Here is a 21037-nt window from a genome sequence, read left to right as displayed (position 1 = left end):
CAATAAGCTGTTAATGCCTTTATTTTGCTTCTTTCGGGTTGTTTGATAGAATGGTCCCTCAGCGCGATTTCTTGCGCTTCTCCGCTTGATTGAATAACGAGCTCTCTAAAAAAATCTGTGTCGACTGTGTGCTAGTTCATTAGTTGTTAATATTAAGCGAATCGATTCTGTGCGCCTGCATTAACCTAGTACACCATTCGGGGCTTCCTCAGGTGATAACTCGCGCATCAGCTGATCGCCAGGGCAGCCGTGGTTAGTTCGAGCATCAGCCCGCCTCTTCGCGAGCTCCTTTATTGCTGCTCAAGACAAAGTTACTATAGAGCCGCTGCAACTATAATGTTGTTTCTGGCTGTGTGAAATCAAAGCGACCGACCTGCCGCACTCGGTCGGCTGCAAGTTTAATTCTTTCGGCGTCACACAGTGCGCTTTCAAATTTGCGCTGCCTGCGGAAGATAGCCAAGTGCCATCGAGATACCGAAAGCGCCTTTGCGACACCGAGCTGTAGCGGTGCACTAACTGTGCGACTGATTTGAGCGGTGCTTCAGCATAATCACAAGGTGTTACTTTAACTGTCTACCATAAACGAGTCGCGAAATCGGTCACTGAAGCTGGCTTCGCGATTGCACTTATGTTCCCCTGGCCTGCTATTATAAAGACCAATTTTGGGACTAGATTATTATTATTTTTAATATTATTTTAACTTCGGCTAAACATTGCTTACGATTTACTCCCCCCCCCCCCAAAAAAAAAAAAATTCTCACCTTGATTTTCAGAAGCAGCAGGAAATGATTCACGACACTTCATGTACAAATTGAATAAATAATTTATTTGGGAATCCCTTGTACAGACAGCAAATACATACTGTAAATAGAAAACAAGCATGTAATTTTTTTCTTCACAATAGTCAATATATACACCTAAATATTAATACAAAAGCTTTGTTTTAGAATGCAGTGACCAGTAAATGTTAAATTCTCAAACCTAAAACCTGACAGTAATATCAACGCATTTTTTTACATTAACATAGCAACAAAGCTTTTTAAAAGAAACCTTTTGATCTCCAGATAGAACATGCAAGTAAAAAATCTGATCCAACAACCTAGTAATCAATCTCATTCAGAAATAACAAACCACTTCTACCCCCTTATAACATCTCAGATATAGTGCAAAGATCATGTTTAACAAATACGTGTGAAGATGATCCCAAGTGTGAATATGATATGCAAAAAGTAGTATTAAGTTGGTGGTGGTCAGCAGTAGGACACAAATGGACAGAAAGCACACAGTTTACCACAGATGTAATGGCCAGCCACATTCACATGAACATTCCAGAAAATCACATGACTAGAAAAGTCCAACCAAATTTTCTTCTTTTCTGGCTTTATTTCTCAGTTTATAGTTTAATAGAAGCACAGATATAAGTAGTAACATCATGGCATCATGCACTATTGCCACAGTAATACTGTGCTTTGGTGTGTGCAAGGTGACATAGAAGAGCTCGTTCTATTGAAGTTTCTTGCAGGCAACAGATATCAGTGGCACCTTAAGAATACTGAACATTCCCCACATATGGTGGCCATATGGCATTGGGCGGATCAGAGAGAGATCCCAAAGGCGCCCCTTTCTCTCGCACGGAAGCGCATTTACTGGGTATACCATACCGCTACGACATCCTGCACAGAGCGTACAAAATTCAAGTAGGCAACACACTAGAAGAGGAGCTTTCTTTGAAGGAATTAGTATAAAAAGCGTATGCAGTGCTACAGACACTTGTGAATGAGTTTTTGTGTGAACATTAGCAAGGCAGAGCAAAGGATCGAGACACTTGGTTTTAGGGTTGCTTCCTGATTGCCAAAAGGATGCCCATTTGTTCTGAAAACCAGCGTGTTCCAGCCATGAGGTATAGCTGTGCATCCGGACTGTTGGAACGCAACCCCAGAGCATGAGGCAGAATACATGTGTAGAAAAGGTGCAAAAAGTTCCTCCGAGGGCCTAAAACATGTCACAAATGCCTTTCGAACCAGGTGCATTCACACTACACAGTGTCTGCTTGTAGATGATATTGTCATCAACAACAGACTGCTCGTCCAGTGCTATGTGAAAGTCAAAAACACATGACTAGATGCTTTGTTTGAGAAGACAGTCACTCTTCCCAAGCGCGAGGTGCAAACACTTTGGATTGAACTGTGTTTTCACTACCCTAGGCACAACAACAACTTTCTTGTTTTTTAGAAAAGTACAAAGCCTAGGCATCTAGTACCGGTAAAAAGTTATGTAAATTCAGGAAGGTGGCATGGCGTGTGTTTTGGCCTTAGCTGCAAACTTGTACAGCAGCAGCTGAAAAACAGTGGTTCCTGTAACATGCATATTTGTGCCTTAGCAAAACATGACCTTTAGGTGCAAGCACACATGCTTAATGGTTTAAGTTTTCATGATGCAGCTTTCTGTTTGCACAATTGTCTAACTTCCGAGTTGTGTCAACATTGATTTAAAACAATTATGTAATACAAGAGGAATCACAGTTAAGACAAATAATAAAAAAAATCACACTGCACAGTTTGTCACTAGGCCAGGTGCTCTCTTTCAGCACAAATAAGCAGAAAATTGTGTTTGCACTAGTCTCCTGAAACAAAAAAAGAACATCCCTTAGTGTGCACATGATTTGGCACTACCATATTAGTGCAATGCCATGAAGGAAAAGCCAGCACTAACACTTCATAAATCTGGTAACACTTGGTCCAAAACCAAATGTGCTGTTACATTCTTCTATCCTGTGGCACTTCTTGGTTGTCAAGTTGGCGAGACCACAAAAACATTCATATTATCTGATAGAATCCAGAACCACAAAAGGCAGATCAAGCGGCACTGATTTTTTGCACTATCGTATCGATACTTTGCTTGGATGTTAGCGCCAAGAAGTATACACAATAGGCTTGGAAGCAATGTACCGTCAAGCTTGCACCCAAACCTATGAGGTTCTGTGACAAAGAATGAGAAACTAAACTTGACAAACAGATGTTGGATGACACATTCATTAAGGGGCAAAAACATAACTGCATCGCTTTTTTTTTTTTACTTCGGATACACATGAAAGCAATTGCTAACCTTGCAATACAATGCATAATTTAGCTATGTGTACAACATTATTTCATGAGGCGTTTTCTTTACATAGATCCCATACTTCTGTATTCAAAGCCAATAAACTATAGTATGTAACAAATGTTTATCAGCACTTGCAGAAAAGCAGCAAGAGTCCAGGCTTACTTCACAGTCTGAAGAAATATCAATTTCACAGTGCACATATTGAATGCTGCACAGTTCAGGAATTTAAGTATAATGTTTTACTGCGCGATTCACCCTCGTTTGCAGTGCAACTTCAAAGAAAGGCAGCATTTGGCAGTGGATTTTGTACGAACAAACCTTCGGATGCAGTGCTTGCTAATTTCATCCAGAATTACTCAGAAGTCATTCGGTTATCTACAACCCATCGTAGTGCTGCTGCTAAGTTTCAACTATACTTTGTTGACCAACAAGTCTTGCAAGAGAGCTATGGAGCGACGATAGCCCAATTGTCCTGTCAGCTTGGCTAGAATAAACAAAGAAAACTGTTATGCAGGTTGGCAAAGACACAAAATGAAGCTTTTGTGAAAAGCCTAGCTAGCATACGCAAGCAGAAGTTGGCAAAAAGTTTTTTTATATACGAAAACGTCAAACTTCACGGTATTTATTTATACCGAAAAAAGCATCAATGCCGAGTCAGCACCTCTATTTTATCAGTGCCAGCTAGATGTGCCTGATCCAGCCATCCACCACCCTTACCTCTAGCCCTTTTCTGCTCTCACCCATCTCCCAGCCTTCGCGTGTGCATTGCGGTCATGGAGAAGAGAACCCGTCACATGATGCCTCACTACATAAATATTATAAAGTAATTTTTTGTTCAGTTGTGGACAGATCTGTAGGGCAGTGTCTTGCATTTTTCATGTTCACAATGTTTGCAGTCACGCTGGCTTTGAGAGATACAGTGTTTTGAGATAGCATGTCACTTTTCGTGGCGCTGTGCGGGCAATCAATGGGGACATGTCGCTGTAACGCTATTGCATCATTAGCGCTGTGAGGTGGCGGCAGCACTGCTTCGAGCCACACAAAAAAAAAAAGAGCGCGAACTAACAAATCTGACAGATATAAGATATTGGAGAGGAAAACGCATCTCGTGCATCTCTGTTGGAATGCGCTCGGACACATGTGTGACGCAAGCAGCCCTGCCCACCATGTGGCGTCGCATCACTACCACTCCGTGAACTAAGGTAGACCGACGGGTCCCGTTGAAGAGCGCGCATTTGCACTCGCATTGTAGGAAAAATAAAGGAGGCCCTGACTAAGTGCTACCAAACAACAGCATACTTGTTGGTGTATATTTAGCGTCTTCATTTCTATACTTTGTTAGCTTTCAAGCAAATTCAGATTTTACCTTCCCTTTATTTTTTATATTCTAGTTCTTGATATTGGTAGCATTATGTATTATGATTAGAACTGGCACCACTTTGTTTCTTCATTCAAATCAGAATGACATGTGTACAGTTGCACGCCAATATTAAAAACTGTGGTAGCATAATCACTGTAGAACACTAGAAGACATGCATAATAGTAACGCTTGAGGTTTTGTGTCTGAAAACCATTATCCGATGAGGGAGGCCATAGTACTCCGAAAATTTTGACCGCATGATGTGCTTTGACATGCACCTAAGTCTAAGAACACAACCCTCTAGCCTATCCCTTTCATCAAATTGCAGCCCCCGTGACCACCGGGATTCAATCTTGTGACCTTCGGGTCAGCAGTCGAGCATCATAACCACAGGACCACTATGGCCGATAGAATACATGCAGTGAACATTTAGATTACCTGATGGTTACTGATAATTAGTGCAATCACTGGAACAGCACTAGAGAAGCAAACCTCGTTTAGGAATTTCCTGTAGTAAGTACAACAGGCATTGGTTTCACAAGCCAAAACCTCTGCAAACATGTTTCTTGGCTTCCAGATAGTTGTTTTCTGATAGAAGCGTGTTTTGTGTAATAAACTTCCACAGCAAATATTTGGCTTTATTCTACACATTACCTGCTGTAGTCATTAAGATTACATGTTTTTTCAGGGGTAGGAATGGCAGCGCCGTATGTGGAGCAAATGATGACCCACTTCTGTAAGAAGGTCCAATATCATTCATTCACCTCATCTGCGTATTAGTGCGGCACAACAATCTCTGCATAAGGCTTTTACCCATCTAGTGACAGATGGCATCACCATTCCTCCAAATTTGTAAATATAGTTGTCCAGCATCGCAGCAATACTCCCTCCACAACCACTCTGAATGAAACAGGCAGTATTGCTTGCAAACGTGGTATCTAACAAAATATTCTGTCAAATTCCACCCTTCTGTTAAAATTCTAAACAAGGTAGTAGCTAGTGTTCACATTTCGTGCAGTCATTCCTACCAGTCTCATTTTTAAGCACTGCAACATTCAACGCTTTCCTCGACCTCGGGAACTGTGGTGTTTGCACATTTCACATCCTACGCTTGCCATGTCAACTCCTTCCAAGCATGTCTTATGTCCGTGCATGTGTGTCAAGGCATCAGAATGATATCAACCACATGAAGTGCCATAGCTATAGAAATCGAAAACCACACTATTCATTCGTAACATTAAAGGGACCCTGAACCACCCCTCAGGTAAGATGATAAAGCATATTCCGTGGATAGAAGCCAGAGCTATAAACACCACCACCAAACTTTATAGTTAACAGTGGAGTGTGGAGTTCACAAGCAGAGTGCTATGTTAGCACATTTTAGGCGCTCACTTTTTTAACATACAACTTCTTCCAATAGTGAAGCTGACACCAGTGGCTATCCCCTTATAATGTTGAGCAGGTTTCCCTCAACAGCTGCCATTGGCCAATATTCAACATCAAGCAGGCAGGATGTTTAGATTAATACACTCCTTCCTACTTTTACTATGTGTACGTGTATTCATGAATGCAGTCAGCTAAACAGGCTGTAGTTATCAAAAGTCCACATATGAAATTTTTGATGACAAATGCACACTACCTAAGGAAACCACTTGTCATATGCTCTATCTAGGCTGTACCAGCTCATAGGAATGAAACGGAATGCCATTAACATGTTGCCATCAACGCCGCCTGACTTCTGAACAAGGATGAATAAAAAAGGCAAGCACTGTGCTCGTAGAATCTCCTTCCATACCAGAACATCTTTCAATATCATTTCTGTAATACATTTCTGAGAGGCATATTACTTGTTTCAGAGCATGCATACTTGAGACTTCCAATAAAGGTGGTTAAGGGCCCCTACAGCTACATGATGCTTTTGAGAGATCCTGCATTGCAATTCAGTCAAGCAAGAGCTAAAACAGTATTGCGAAAAGTGAAAATGCAATCTAATTTGCAACGCATCCACTCTTTGAAATCTCCCTATACTGAATTCTGTGTAAAAGGGCATAAAAAGACAATGGCATAAAAAATTTAGAAGTGTTTCCTTCTTGCTACAACATACACGTAACTATAGTGCATATTCCCCAAACCCAGATAGCCAGAACAACCACTCTGCAAATAGTGCGGTCTTGACATAACAAAACGACGGGATACATCAAACACGTTTCCTGGTCCCTTGAAGCCCCGTTTCATTAAAATGCATTCCATGGCATTGAATATGCTCTTTCTCACTCACCAACACAAAACCCAAAATGTGTTGGTGATAACAAATTGTAGATGATAGAATGAAAATGGCGAAAGACATTCTGAAGAGAATGCGTTATGCAAATCTTTCAGTCCCATGCTCAAGTACACTTGCATGGCAAGCAATGCATACCCCTGGCCACACCAGAGATGATTCGTGAATGTAGAACATTCATAAACTGGTTACTGGATATCAGCGACACTTGTGCGGTTTTTTTGGCGTGGCAGGTCTGTGCGAATTGGCCCATGATTTTTCTCAGTCACTTCAGAAATAAGAAAACATTAAATGATGTAGAAACCCAAGGATTTGCTAATAAACTGATGTTGTTGATGTTGTTTGTACAGTATCTTCAAAGTTCAGCGACAAAGACACCATGGTGCTTAAAGTACAACATTGGTAACTAGATCATGAGCTGCAATCCTATTCTGTTTAAATCTTTGTATATGCACAAATTGCCAAGTGTTACACCACACATGGTTAATGATATATTTTGAATTTAATGCCTGGAAATGTGTTGCTTAGAAACTGAATTTGCTGCACTTAAAAAAAAAAGGCACTGAACATTATAAGAGCCAAGCAACTGCAAGACCAGCAAAAAGAAAAAAAAAATCCCTAGGTCTGCATGGAGCGTGCAGCACAGTCGCAGCGAAAGCTGAAAGAGAGGCCTTTCAGAGCCTTTTTTGAACACTCTTTGGGTAACTGCTACAAGCACACCTGCAGGGTACCCACTACACTATAGGTCATCATTGTTTTTGTGTAGTAGGGAGGCATTCACTATGCCATCCTTCGTCATTCTTCAGAGAAATTTGGTACCCGCTACACAGTTGTCAAAAATTTTGCACTATATTTTTATGCTATGGCTGACGACAATGAAAAACCATGCCTAGCGTTATTGCAATGTGTCGAACCATTCGACGACCCTCTCGTTACGCAATTTGCATTGTGTGATGCCTGGTTGTTCCTTCAATTTTCTAAAACACTTTATTACACAAAATCATCATCATCAGCCTGACTACACCTACTGCAGGCCCAAGGCCTCTCCCATGATCTGCCAATCAACTCGGTCTTGTGCTTTTCGTTGTCACATTACACCTGCGAACTTTTTAATCTCATCGGCCCACCTAACTTCCTGTCTCCCCTTCATGCGTTTGCCTTCTCTGCGAATCCAGTCAGTAATTTTAATGACCAGCGGTTATTTTGCCTACGTGCTACTAGCCCGGCCCATGTGCACCTCTTCTTGATTTAATCTATGATATCCTTAACCCCGGTTTGTACCCTGACCCTCTATGCTTCCTTCTTGCCTCTTAAGGTTACACCTATCATTTTCCTTTCCATCCCTCACAGTGTCGTTCTCAATTTAAGCTGAACACTTTTTGTAAGCCTCCATGTTTCTGCTTCATAGGTAGGTACTGGCAAGATGCAGCTGTTGTATACCTTCCTCTTGAGAGTTAGTGGCAGATTACCATTCATGGTTTTAGAATATCTGATGAATGTGATCCATCCCATCCTTATTTTTCTTGTTATTTCACTCTCAAGGCTCGACTCCACGGTTACTACCTGTTCTAAGAATACATATTCCTTTACAACTTCCAGCGCCTCTCCACCTATCACAAAGTGCTGTTTTCTGTCGAGACTGTTGTAGATTACTTTAGTTTTCGTGCATATTACTTTTCAGACCTACTTTCTTCTTTCCGTGTCCAATTCAGTAATAATGAGCTGTAATTTGTCCCCTGAGTTACTCATCAAGGCAATGCCATCAGCGAATTGCAAGTTACTGAGATACTCTTCATTAACTCTTCCCAATCTAGAGCCCTAAAAGCTGCCTGTAAACACGTAGTAAATAGCAGAGGATAAATTATGCCTCCCTGCCTTAAAACCTTTTTTATTGGGATTCTAATTTATTTTTAGTTTCACCAAAAGGACTTCGCCATGTTCACTTACGGTCAGCCCGCTGACCGTAAGTTAACGGCATTAAAGATTTGCAAATCATTACGTTCTACGAACTCTATTCATAACTCTCCTTTGGGGTTTCTAGAGCCGCATATACACACATTAATGCAATTTTTTTCCCAACATAAAGCCTGCTTAGGGTCAGTTTACAATGGAGATCCAAGTACCGATGTAGCTCGGCCAATAAAAAAAAACGTAGTTCGATGGTAGAATACAGGGCTGGCACGCAGGGGACCAAGGTTCGAATCCCATTATGTTTTTGATATTTTCTGTTTACTTATACGCAGTTCTTCTTTCTTTTCTTATTTTGCACGACAGTGGTTATGGATGCCAGCCCGGCGGCAAACAACTACGATGCATGCAACCCTTGTTGTGATCTCGTAACAGCTTTTGCTGTAAAATAGAGGGAACAGTACCTGACCCACGTGATATAGATACCAATAAACAACTAAAGCCTACTGTCAAAACTGTGCACATAAGCTACTCATGACTGCAATTTGTCCAAGTTGGTACGCAAGTTCCATCTCATGTTTTGTATCGGTAACCTCTTAGTTAAAGGTTGTTTTGATATGACACACTATATGAACAAGAAGACATTTTTTTTTTTAAATGCACAACTTCTACTACAACAGCCAACAACTGAGAGGAAGAAATAAGTGGTTTCCAGGATAATGAGGATAAAGTGATAAGTTATGGGCCATGCAGCAAGGCCTGGAAACCGATGAATGTAAATGACACAGTATTAAAACAAGAGTATAAACAGTAAACATTACTGACAACCAACAAAAATAGATCACATTTACCTAAAGATGTATCTCAATGAATCTCCCATATAGCTGCACAGAACAACATAGTATAAAATCTTACAGTAACACACACACATACATAAAAAGGACTTCTACATAAAAACATTGCTGTCCAAAGCACTTCTAGATTCCCACACTAAATTTTGTTCATTTGTTTTGTTTTTTTTTACCTCAGCTGAATGCAGTCTCATGAACACATCATCACCTTAGCTTTGCCAGTTGACCTTCGCAAGGTGGAAATCAAAGAATTACAGTATTTAGTAAAACATCAAACATTACTATCCTTAGTGAGATTCAGCACACCATTAATTCTTTGTCTGTTAGCTGAAGTTCTTAGTAAGTTTGAAACATATATTCACACAATTGTTCACACATTCATGTAGTATACTATGACAAGTAACACAATAAAAGCACGCATGCACACACACACACATGCATTCAAAGCACTGCCATTCCATAAAACTTGGCATTTTGATCAAGTCTTTCAGTGTCCCCACTATATGCCTATTGTTGACCACAGTATGGCAGCTTGCATATTACCAAAATGTCAATCACCGTTATCCACTTAGCTTGACAAGATAACTGATTTGGGTAAAGGCTTACATTAAGCCAGGCACACCATTACACTGGCAATTCCTCTTCACTCTTTGCTTTCTTTTTAACTTCGTCCCCTTTTGCTTGTTCATCAAGCGCAGGAGAGACTTTCTCTTTTTCATCTGCAGTGGATGTTGTAGTAAGGCTCGGCCGCTGCGTCGACGGAAGAATCCTATACAAGACCTTGTCTTTCTTCCTCACAAGAAGGTACACATTCATGTTGTTCTTCCCCTTTATGTATATTGAACCCCGTGACTCGAATACGTACAGCTCCTGCAGTACCTGAAGGCAGTGCTCAGGAATCTGTATACGCCCAGGAACTCCGTGAGAATCCATCCGACTGGCAGTGTTGACAGCGTCTCCCCAGATGTCATAGTAGAGCTTGGTCGTGCCAATGACACCCGCTGTGACATCCCCGTAGCAGTAGCCAATGCGGATCACGAAGTTAAACTCAAGAAGGTTCTGGTTGAAATTCTCGATCACTTGTTGCATGGCGATTGCAAAGTCCATGAGTTCAAAAAGATGCGTGAAAGGATGCGGATTTTCACGGCGCAGCTTGGGGTTCAGTCCAGAAGCTGCCATAAATGTGCTCCCGATTGTCTTGATTTTTGTCACATTGCGAAAAAGTGGCTTTGAAAGCAGCTCATCAAAGTCACCAACAAGCTCATTGAGGACACGTAGATATTCCTTGCCTCCTTCGTATGACTCATCATACATCTCATGAAAGTTGACAATGCTGGCGAAAATTATCCCAGCATCACGATGGTTCTCAGAGTACTTGGAAGTGTTCTTCAGTTGCTCGGCAACGTGGCGAGGAATTATGTTGTGCAAGAGCCAGTCAGCTTGGTTCTTCATCGACTGGATGCGCTGCTCATCACGGGCTGCCATGGCACTGCCGTGAAAGCTCAACCGGTAACTTATTTCAAACTCGCGGTTCAGCAGCCAGACTAGAATTGTATTGAGCACAACGTGCAGCACTATCTCGTAAATGGCCGACTGGTTGCAGCTGTACGAGTCACGATGGAAAGTGACACCTGGCAGCTCTACACCCAGATCAGAAATGATCTCAAGGTGTGAGACATTACGAGCGGGAGCGCGCAACGGGCACGGGCAAGCTGGCAGGCCTATAAGGAGAGCTAAAACTACACCTGCGCATGTGGCCAGTAGGGAGCGCAGCCAGAAGTTGAGCTGGGTGAAGTTGCAGAAGTGCAGAAGAGAGACGAAGACAACGTAGCAGAACGCATTGGTGCGCTCTGGGGTTGAAAGCACACCAGCACAAGTGAAATTTGAAAATATGGCACCAATGGGAAAGCTGACCAGCACAAGTCCAACCACGTGCCAAGGGTACCACTCGGTGCAGTAGCGGTAGATTTGCGCCAAACAGTCGGCTACCCAGTGGCCCCGGGTAGCCAGGATTTCACGGATGCACAGCATGAAAATGCAGAGGTGCACACTTGTGGCAAAGAGGCAAAACAATAGCCATGACACTGGTGTATCAAACAGCACAAAGCAGGCAAACATGATAATTAAATAAAAACCCAGAGCAACAAAAATGTCAAAGTAAGTAGTGAATGAGGCAGAGGCCATAGTTGGTGCAAGGTCGCGGTGGTGAAGCCGATGCCGGTAGTTTCGCTCCATCTGTGAGTCATTGAAAAAGAGGGTCACAGGGTTCACAGGTGGCCGTATGAAGTAGTCCATGGTACAAGAGTCCTGTTGGATGCAGCGTATCATCTGCAGGTCTGACTGCTTGCGGAGGTGGCGCAACCGTGACAGGCTTTCATTGAGCATCAGTGCAGGGTCCACGAATATGCTGTAGCCACGCAGGCTAGAGCCACTGGACCGTCCCGTGTCAGCCACGGAGGTGTAGCTTGAGCAGTAACCACTGGCCCGCTGCGCATACAACGGCGTTGGAGTGTCCAGGAGCTGCAAATATACAAAAAAAAGTTGTAGAAGAGAAAATAACAAGAGCTGCTGTCATAATCAAGACCTATGTAAAATACAAGCATAGATGTGCCATTTGTCTAGCCATAAAAATCCAGTTATAAAAGTACTTTTAAACCACTAATGAACAATGAAGGAGCCTCGTGATCAGTGTGTGATTTTTGAGAATACAAGCATCTTTTACAAGAGTGCATTGAATATTCACACAAAATCTTTCTTTTTTGACCAGTACATACAGTTTAATTTTCCTACACTGTACTGAAATAATACATGACCGTAAGTTATGTCGTAAGATATATAATCTTCACGTGTAAACTCTTCGGGGCTTGCTTGCAAGGCAAAAGTAACCAGATAAAGTAGAAATGGCCCTTGTTCATTGGTTTGGTAAAAGTACCGGATATCTGTCAGTGGTTGAATGTAACATCGAAACAGAAAAGTTTTAATGTATACTATCTCTCATTACAGCAACCAGTTCTTTGCAGACAATCTGAAATTTTTTAGCTGTGTGGAAAAGTAGGTCAGTGGCTGAGAGAGAAAAGCATCTGTTTCGCACATGTCTAACTACCGGTCGGACATGCCAAGTTTTGTTTATCGTATCTACATTTCCATTGAAGGACCAGTTCTGTAGCAGTGTGAAATAAAATCGCTTTTATTTTAAAATTTTATCATGCCTCTAACAGATAGGTGCTAGGGTCATCAGACCAATGGCCATGCGCTGTTGCTATTTTATCTGGCCAACCAAGACTTGCAAGTGTCCTTCCTTGCCTGATGAGTATATCTCTTATATCGTGTTCTAAAGGGGCGCATATTATAGTGCGAGAGAATTAAGCCAAGCTAGAAGCACTATTACTTCTGTTTTTGCTTCCATTGTGGATGTTCTTTATATTTTTCTTGAGTCAAACACCTCAATGAAAATAGTTTCTTATAAACTAGATTAGGATCAATGCACTGTAAGTACCATAGTTTTCAAGAAAACTGGAGTAAGAGCCGAACCGTAACAGGTAGCACAATCACCTGATCATACTGTTACATTCATCTGTGCTGCTGAGCGGTATCAACACAAAAAAGTAGAAGTATATGAATAAAGGGGAGCGGGCATTACAAGGTGCATTCTCTTCATTTATTTTTGCTCGTCCCGGTGACAATGTGCAATGTGTATCCCAAGAAAGTCTTGCGTCCCGCCTTTTTGAGAATGACAGCAGAAAAATAAAGCTATATTTGTCAATGTCTTCATATATAGCGCTCTTGACTATTTCTAATAAAGTCTGAAAACGCTGGAGTTAGTCTTTTTTGGCAGTCACATATGAACCGATATTAAACAGTCGTAACTAGGCTAACTACAATACACTGGTAGGTCAACAAAAAGTAACTAAAAAATTTGGTAATCATATTGTATGCACACACACCCGCACTCAAAAAAATGTATGCTGTCCTTAAGCCTTCATAGGTCAGATTTGACAGCCAGTGAAATGAAACATGGGCATATGGCCTCCAGTATGCAATGTAGTATACAACAGAGATGTGTAACAAGTGTGCACTGTCGAAACATTCATTGCACCAACAAATATGGTGCAATGGTGCATTTCTGACTCATTTTGCGCAGTGCTTTAAAGCAGGTTACTGATCCATCACCACAGAAGTATGAATTAAGATGTCACCCTTTGCTTAATGTTCTTTGACACATATTAAAGAGACAGCTTACTTTCTCAATGGCTACGCCAACCACATGTATCTGTTACCACATAAATTCTATATCTTGATCTGCATGGCCCCACAGTCAAACAAATAAATTGAAAAGTAAAAAAGGAGAACAGCTTGTTAAAACATATTTATGCATGAGCTGAGTTAGGTCGACAAGTGTCATCATTGTTATTTGTTAATATAACATCATAATCACGTGTGTTTACTGAAAGCACTCGTTAACAGTCATACACTCTTACAGCCACCGAAATTTTTTGCAATGCCTTGAAGAAAGTTAGGGCACTCTAAAGCTTCACTTTTAGGAGTTGAACGCGATAGCAACATTCTGTTCCTAGTGCATACTTCAAACACTTGGTGCATGAAACCTTTCCAAATTCGCTATGCACCCACTACATGGCCTTGAGGAAATCGGTGCAGTAGTGTGTGCCTTTTGTAGTAGGGTAACGACAATCAACCACGAATCGGATTATGATAACACGGTAATATATATATCCTGACGCCAGTTGGCAATCGACGCTTGCACCACGCATTATTACTGCAATATTCCATGTTGCATTGTGAAGAATTTATACAGAATGCGTCTGTTTGTGAAGCATGAAAGCTACTATCACTGCATTTCTAAGTAGAGAATGTTCTTTTCACTGTTTTCACAAGCAGAGGCATGGCCATGTGGTAGAACATCTGCTTGCCACACGAACGACCCGGGTTCAACCAACAACGCCAACACCAATGCCAGAATTTCTGCAAAACAGGCTTTTTAATGCTATCTTGTTAAAACTCGTTACTTGCCTCAATATGCCTCTTAACAAAAAGCACCAGCCTCTAGTGCAACGTGCACTTCTTACACCCCCCCCCAATGAGTAGGAACTTCCAGGTTCATTTCTATGTCTTTATAACACATGTCAACCAAACACTGTACACAGCAAATGACATCTGTCATTTCAGTCAACTCAGAACACACTTATGTTCAAAGTGTAAAGGATGCTCTTACAGCTGACTGGCATAGTACCGTGGCTCTTTACCATACGTGCGTCATTGACCAACAAAAGCAAAAAAGTGCACCTGCTTCATGATTTGCACATGCAGTGGTGGTGACTTTAGTGAGCATTATGGCATGTCATCTTATTTTTGTAAGCCAGCATTTTAATAAAGGTCTTGTCTTTGTCAGACACGAAAAAAACGCCAGGCCTGCGCGGAAGGTGCAGCACAGTCACAGCGAAAGCTAGAAGAGCAAACTTTCAGAGCCTTTTCAAGACACTCATTGGGTAACCACTGCAAGCACACTCTCTTGATACCCACTAGGGCATCAATAATAAACTTTTAGGTAGTAGGCCGGCATTCCCTATGCTATTTTTCATCATTCTTTTCAGAAGTGTGGTATCCGCTAAATACTTGCAAGGAATTTCGTGCCAATTGTTCATGCAGTGGCTGACGACGATAAGGAATTATGGCTGAAGAGAGCATGGGCCACAGGTAATAGGGGAACAAGAAGCAGCTTTTGTAGTGGGTTGGAGCACTGGACGGCCCACTCATTACGCTATTTGCACTGTGCGACGACTGGTTGTTCTTTCGCTGTTTTAGAGCGCTTTATAAGCCGTATTAACGCGATTGCTTTCCCGACATCAAGCCTGCCTAAGGCAAGTTTGCTAAAAAGTCACAAGTACCATCGTAGTACAGTGGTAGAATACTGGGCTGGCACCCAGCTGACCCAGATTTCGAGCCCCACTGTGTCTTTGGTGCTAGGTTTTTTGTTGTTGTTTTTTCTAATTTCACGCGATGTGGTTACGAACACCGGCGGCGGCGGACAACTGCACGTGAACCGAGTTTTGATTTCATAACAATTTCACTGTAAAAACTACTGGTGGAGTCAAGTCCTCCAATGAGAATGCTGATTGATTGATTTGTGGGGTGTAACGTCCCAAAACCACCATATGATTAGGAGAGACGCCGTAGTGAAGGGCTCCGGAAATTTTGACCACCTGGGGTTCTTTAATGTGCACCCAAATCTGAGTCTAATGAGAATGCTGGCTCAAGAGATATTTCCTGCCCAACAATAGCAGGAAATGCGAGTACCATTCCCACCACCAGCAAATGGTATTTTCATCCATTTTCGTTTACTCGCTAGCTACACGTACACAACCATGTGCATGAATGAATACAAGAAAACCTCTGTCATGTTCATCATTATGTAGAAATCTTGCAGAAAAAGAAAATGAGACAGCAGACAAAAAAAAAAAACTTGCTGCTATTGGAAGGCGAGTTAACTACTGGACATTATGTGTACTATGCAGGACCCATTGAGCCATGCCTCTAATTCTTTTGTCGGCAGCTTTAACGGGAACATCTCGAATGCACATGAATTTGACCCAAAAATGTGTTAAACAACCTAATTTACCACCATTGTGGCATATGCAAAACATCATTGTAACCACTGGTGTCATATACCGGAGATGTTATCTGAGCTCCCATTGGTGACAATTTTTCATTGACCCTCATTTTCCATATTTACGTTTTATTCAACACATGAAAAATCTTCTACGCCTTCTTTGGCTTCTCTAACAGTTAGCTTATGCCCCTGACACACGGGCACCCTGAAGTCCTTTAGACAAGGGGACATTTTTCAGTAAGGCGTTCGGGCGTAGTGACACACGACAAAGGAGTAACTCCTTTCCGGCAAAGATCATTTTCGCAAAAGCTGATCCCGCATCTACTTTTCTGGCAGGAAGGGAGTACTCTCGCATACAGTGTCCATAATTTATCAATAGAAGAAAACGTGTCGCAACACTGCGGTGCCCTGTCAGTATTTTTTTTGCGCTGAGAAAATATTTTCATTTTCAGCAGCAGTGCGATTTGTTAAAAAGTGAAGGCCTATAGTCTGTCCATACTCTCAAACACCCGCATTACGTCACTAGCGCGATCATGTTAGGGTTGGCAGCGGCAGTTGCTGTGTCGGTGACGTAGTATCTTGTAACAGTGGAGTCGGCTCAGTCGGTGAAGAGAAAACGGCGCGTCCAGTGGACTGAAAAGGAGACCTGGGCGCTGATAAAGCTATGGGAGGACCATTTGGACGCCTTGCAAGGGCAAAAGCACAGCGGGCGAGTGTACCAGGTGATTGCCGAGAGGCTCACCGACGCCTGTATTCCCCGTACAGGGGCGCAAATTCACAGCAAAATTGCCTTCGCAGCGTTTAGCTCATCTTCGATGGAGCCGCGGGCGACAAGAGTCAGGCCCACCTCAACTGTTCCTTTATCTCTGTCTCTGCGCTGAGACATCGCAGGACCACGATGAAACGCGGCACGCCGTCACTGACCCAGCTGGACGCAGCCATGTAAAAAGCACAACAAAATACAAAAACAGCAACACACCGACTGTTCATAGTTGCCAGGTGAACTTAAGTTGCTGCTAAAAACGCAAAAAAGCGAAAGAAAGTTACAGGTATGCGCATTATAAGCCACCAGACAATAAAAAAAAAAACGGTTTTATGCTCCAGCGTCGCTGAATGTGATGTACATGCGCAGATTCTTTTTAATATTTCCAATCTTGCTGCTTCCACAAACAGCGCCATTTTTTCTGTAGCGTTCTTCTGGGGCACCGCCTAAAGCAGTAGTCCGGTGCCGTGTGTCATCAGCGCCACTCCTTTCTGCAAATGGTCCCCTTAGGCGACAAAAGGGGTTTACTTCAAAGTACTTCACTTTTGCCCGTGTGTCACGGGTATTAGTGTACTTGCATCTGACGAAACACCAAGAACATCTCCTCACCTGCTACTTAACAATTTTGCCAACACGTCATGACAGGTCAGCAGGCCATGAGATAGAGATACTAAGTATAAAACTGCGGGACAAACTCCTGGCCGTGAAAGTTGTATTTCAATGGAAGCCAAGTGTTTGAATGCTTATGTAATGTGCATAATGCGTACGTTAAGGAAACACAATGATTGAAGTCACTCAGGAGTCCCCAACCAAGGCGTTAGGAGAAGCACTCTTACCAGTCGTATTGTTGATTCAGCACACACAAGCACAAAATTTAAGTTTTTTGTCTATATGGCCTTCCATGTACAGTGCATCACCAACAGCTTACTTGAATGTGTTGTATGCGTAAATGTATTACGGCACTTTATTCTCTGAATTAGTTTGTCTGGATTTCTCTTATCTGTTTAACTCCTGCATAATAATGCTCACTTTGTAATATTAATGGCCCACAAGTGTCACATTTGGAGTTCAGTCATTGTAATATACATAATAAAATTATGTCTAATATGAGCAGCACCAGCAAACTGCTTAGCCAGAAAAGTTATGTACAATACAGCTTCGTTGATTCAAAGTCGCAGGGGCCGTGAAAAATCTTCAAATTAAGCGTGTTTCCAAATTGACTGAACATAAAAAAAGTTGGGATGCAAGGAACTTGAAATTATTCAAGTTCAAGTTTATTCAAGTTCAAGTTCAAGTTATTCAATTATTCAAGTTTTGCCACAAACAAGAAGGAACACCAAGCCTCACTTCTGCAATCGCAAAAAAAAACATTGTCGTGACCAACTGAATGCGCACCTGCGAAAAATAAGACAACCCCATTGCAACACAGTAGTCACACGCCGGCAGCGTGTCACCTGTTTTTCGCTGCATCGGCACGCCAAGGAACGACCATTTGCCCATTCTTTCCAGTAAAATAAAAAAATTTATTAATAGACAGAGTGACTAAGTTCGCGACGTTTTGGCGGCAAAACATGATCATCGAAGCTTTCGAACAGAGTTTCTGAAGAAGGCGTAGCAGGCAAAAACTCCGCCAACAGTGCAAGCACGTAAATTGCTGGAGTAAGCGGCACTCAGAGGTTCGCATACACTGCGAATTCCGCCAGAGTGTCTTTATTAATTTCTTTATATTCCCAGAAAAAAAAAGGAAAATCATGACACATTGATGTTGTGAGCAGCATGCAACATGCTGCCCGCGCGTCAGCTCTGTGTTGCAGTGAAGCCCGTCTTGTTTTTTGCAGGCGCCCATTTTAGTTGATCACGAGACCCTTTTTTTTTTTGCTTTACAATATTATTTTTTGTGCTGGAAGTATTGAGGAAGGAGTGCTTCAGCTGCCACTCAGTAGTATCGCTACAGTACGTTGCCTAGTGGCTCTTAATGGCTGTCGTTCCTGCGGTTCTGCAGTGAAATTGGGATCCAGAATTAATACATGGCGCCCAAAGTTTTCGAATTAACTGGACTGGTGCTGACCTCCGCTTCAAATTATCTACTCAATCTTACATAAACAACAATGAGTGCATTGTCGCAAAGTGACCCCGGCAGGGATTTATGCAATTTAGACTGTGTGCAGGACACAAGAGTTCGCAAACTCGATGGAGCTGTGTTGACTCGTCAGGATAATGCTCATAACAGTGGAGCTAGCTTGCTGATCCTCAGTGACGAAGACTTTACAATCAATGTAAAATATTTTACATATGTTGTCTTACTCTGGTGTGTCAAGAGCATTAATGCTGCATACCAAGGAAATTAAAAAGGAAATTAAAAACGTGCTTTTTAGGATGTCTCAAGGTAGTGTCAGTACTTCTTTATGGAATAAGCATGAAACAGTGGGTAGCATAGGTCACGTGACATCAAGCAATCCTACTTATCTTATTAGATGTGTGAACGCCAAAACCTGAAAGTGCCAGAGAAAGTGATCATGTCACAACACAGCTTGAGTGTAGCACCACCCCTGCAGTGAATATGTCCAATGACCAAGTTGAAACTTGCAGGTAATAAATTCAACCTTAATTTCAGTTCAGCGTCCATTAACATGTGTGTGGAAAGCTTCAGTGCACAATGAAGGCCACGCCCTTGCATGAACATGTTTCATTCATCACCATGAGTGCAAGCAAATGTGAAGTAAGAAGTAGTGACTCTGCAGGAAGGGTACACATGCAAGATAATTGGAAAGATCTTAGTCCTAGCCTCATCAATGAGCTTGAAATTAGGAGCAACAAAATTATCTGAGCTGGAAATTTGCACTTTCAATAATACCTTCTTTCACGTTATCACTACAGCTCTATAGATTCATCCCCAGATTGTGCTTATGTCCCCCCCCCCCTCCTTCCCTGGTAAGAACAGTGAATTAGTACACAGGCAACAGTGCAAGACAAAACAATACGACATAGTTTGAAGTTATTTCAGGACCTGCATTTGTCCTATATAATGCATGCACAAAAAAAGAGCACAAGTTTTCTCAGGAGAGTTTTAAATAATAATCATTGTTACAATCATTTCACTTAACTCTGAATAGTCATCATAACCACATGATTAAGAGTAAAATATTGGTAGCACATTTAGAAATGGAGGTCGTGAATTGTCCCAATTATTTTCTCAAATGCCTCTGCTTATCCTTTGATAACTGCCTATGTGTAGTGCAACTTGAAAAATTTTAGTATGAAAGTAAGGCCTCTCAAAAATCTTGTCCAGCTGTTGTCACAATTTTGCATCTGTTACTGCTCTAGCTAAGTTGAAAACCTAATACGGAGACGCAAGGCCAAAGGATCAGGCTTTTATTCATAAATATTGATTAGTCACAAAGCCATATATAAAGTCAAATGATCACTCAATATTGTATTTAGCAAATTTTATGATTTACTCTAGAGAGAAATCTGGCCATAATGTTTATCTAGGTTTCTTCAGTGGCCCATCAAGGAGCAATGAATGATGAGAATTCAGAGAATAATTTTGGCCCAGCATGCAACACAGTCTAAGTCGAGTGTATGACATGCAAAAGAGATCACTAAGAGGTTCGATACATTGATCATATGGAATATGACACTAACTTATCAGAAGCTGATATGAAGACTCTGTATATGTTAGACATTCTCTTGAGACCGTGAGAAGCGAGAATTCAATCATTTGTATCTCTGAGGCTGATACAAGTTCACTTAATTATTTCTTTAGCCACACCTTCTAGTGGAAAGTGCACATATGCTTCACTGCAGGCCAATCAGTTCTTACCATCATTCGCAAGACTGTGTTGCACAAAAGTTCGTCAAAACAAATGCATCATTAAGGAGTGCAATAAATTTTCCACTGCACAAGCAATGCATATTTGCAAACTAAACACCTCGCTAAGTTGTCCTTCAAGGCTCACGCTGCCCTTCACATTCTGGGTCTCATTTAACGGAATTTGCCAAAACAGTGCCGTTTAATAAGATTAAGTGCTTCTGATATTGAACTGAAGTAATTTTGAGACAGTTAGCAGAAGCACACATGAAAGGGCACAGTCAGCAAATCACAGCATTTCATATATTGAATGTGGAGAGAAATGGTAGTTTGATG

General features: G+C 41.8%; 1 protein-coding gene across 3 annotated transcripts in view; it reads right to left on the bottom strand.

The window, feature by feature from the left end:
* Positions 1 to 805: 805 nt before the first annotated feature.
* The window catches only part of Ac13E (Adenylyl cyclase 13E), a 142821-nt gene continuing 122589 nt past the window's right edge, over positions 806 to 21037 (bottom strand). For all 3 annotated transcript variants that reach the window (XM_037430726.2, XM_075882103.1, XM_075882102.1), the window contains one exon: positions 806 to 12022. In XM_037430726.2, the coding sequence (XP_037286623.2) occupies positions 10127 to 12022 (1896 nt within the window). In that variant the 3' untranslated portion in view covers positions 806 to 10126. The remainder of the gene's footprint in view (positions 12023 to 21037) is intronic.

This window comes from Rhipicephalus microplus, chromosome 2, assembly GCF_043290135.1.
Source record: "Rhipicephalus microplus isolate Deutch F79 chromosome 2, USDA_Rmic, whole genome shotgun sequence".
Classification (NCBI taxonomy): domain Eukaryota; kingdom Metazoa; phylum Arthropoda; class Arachnida; order Ixodida; family Ixodidae; genus Rhipicephalus; species Rhipicephalus microplus.
Note: the sequence above shows the minus strand (reverse complement) of the source record. Positions and strands in the feature narration are given on the sequence as shown.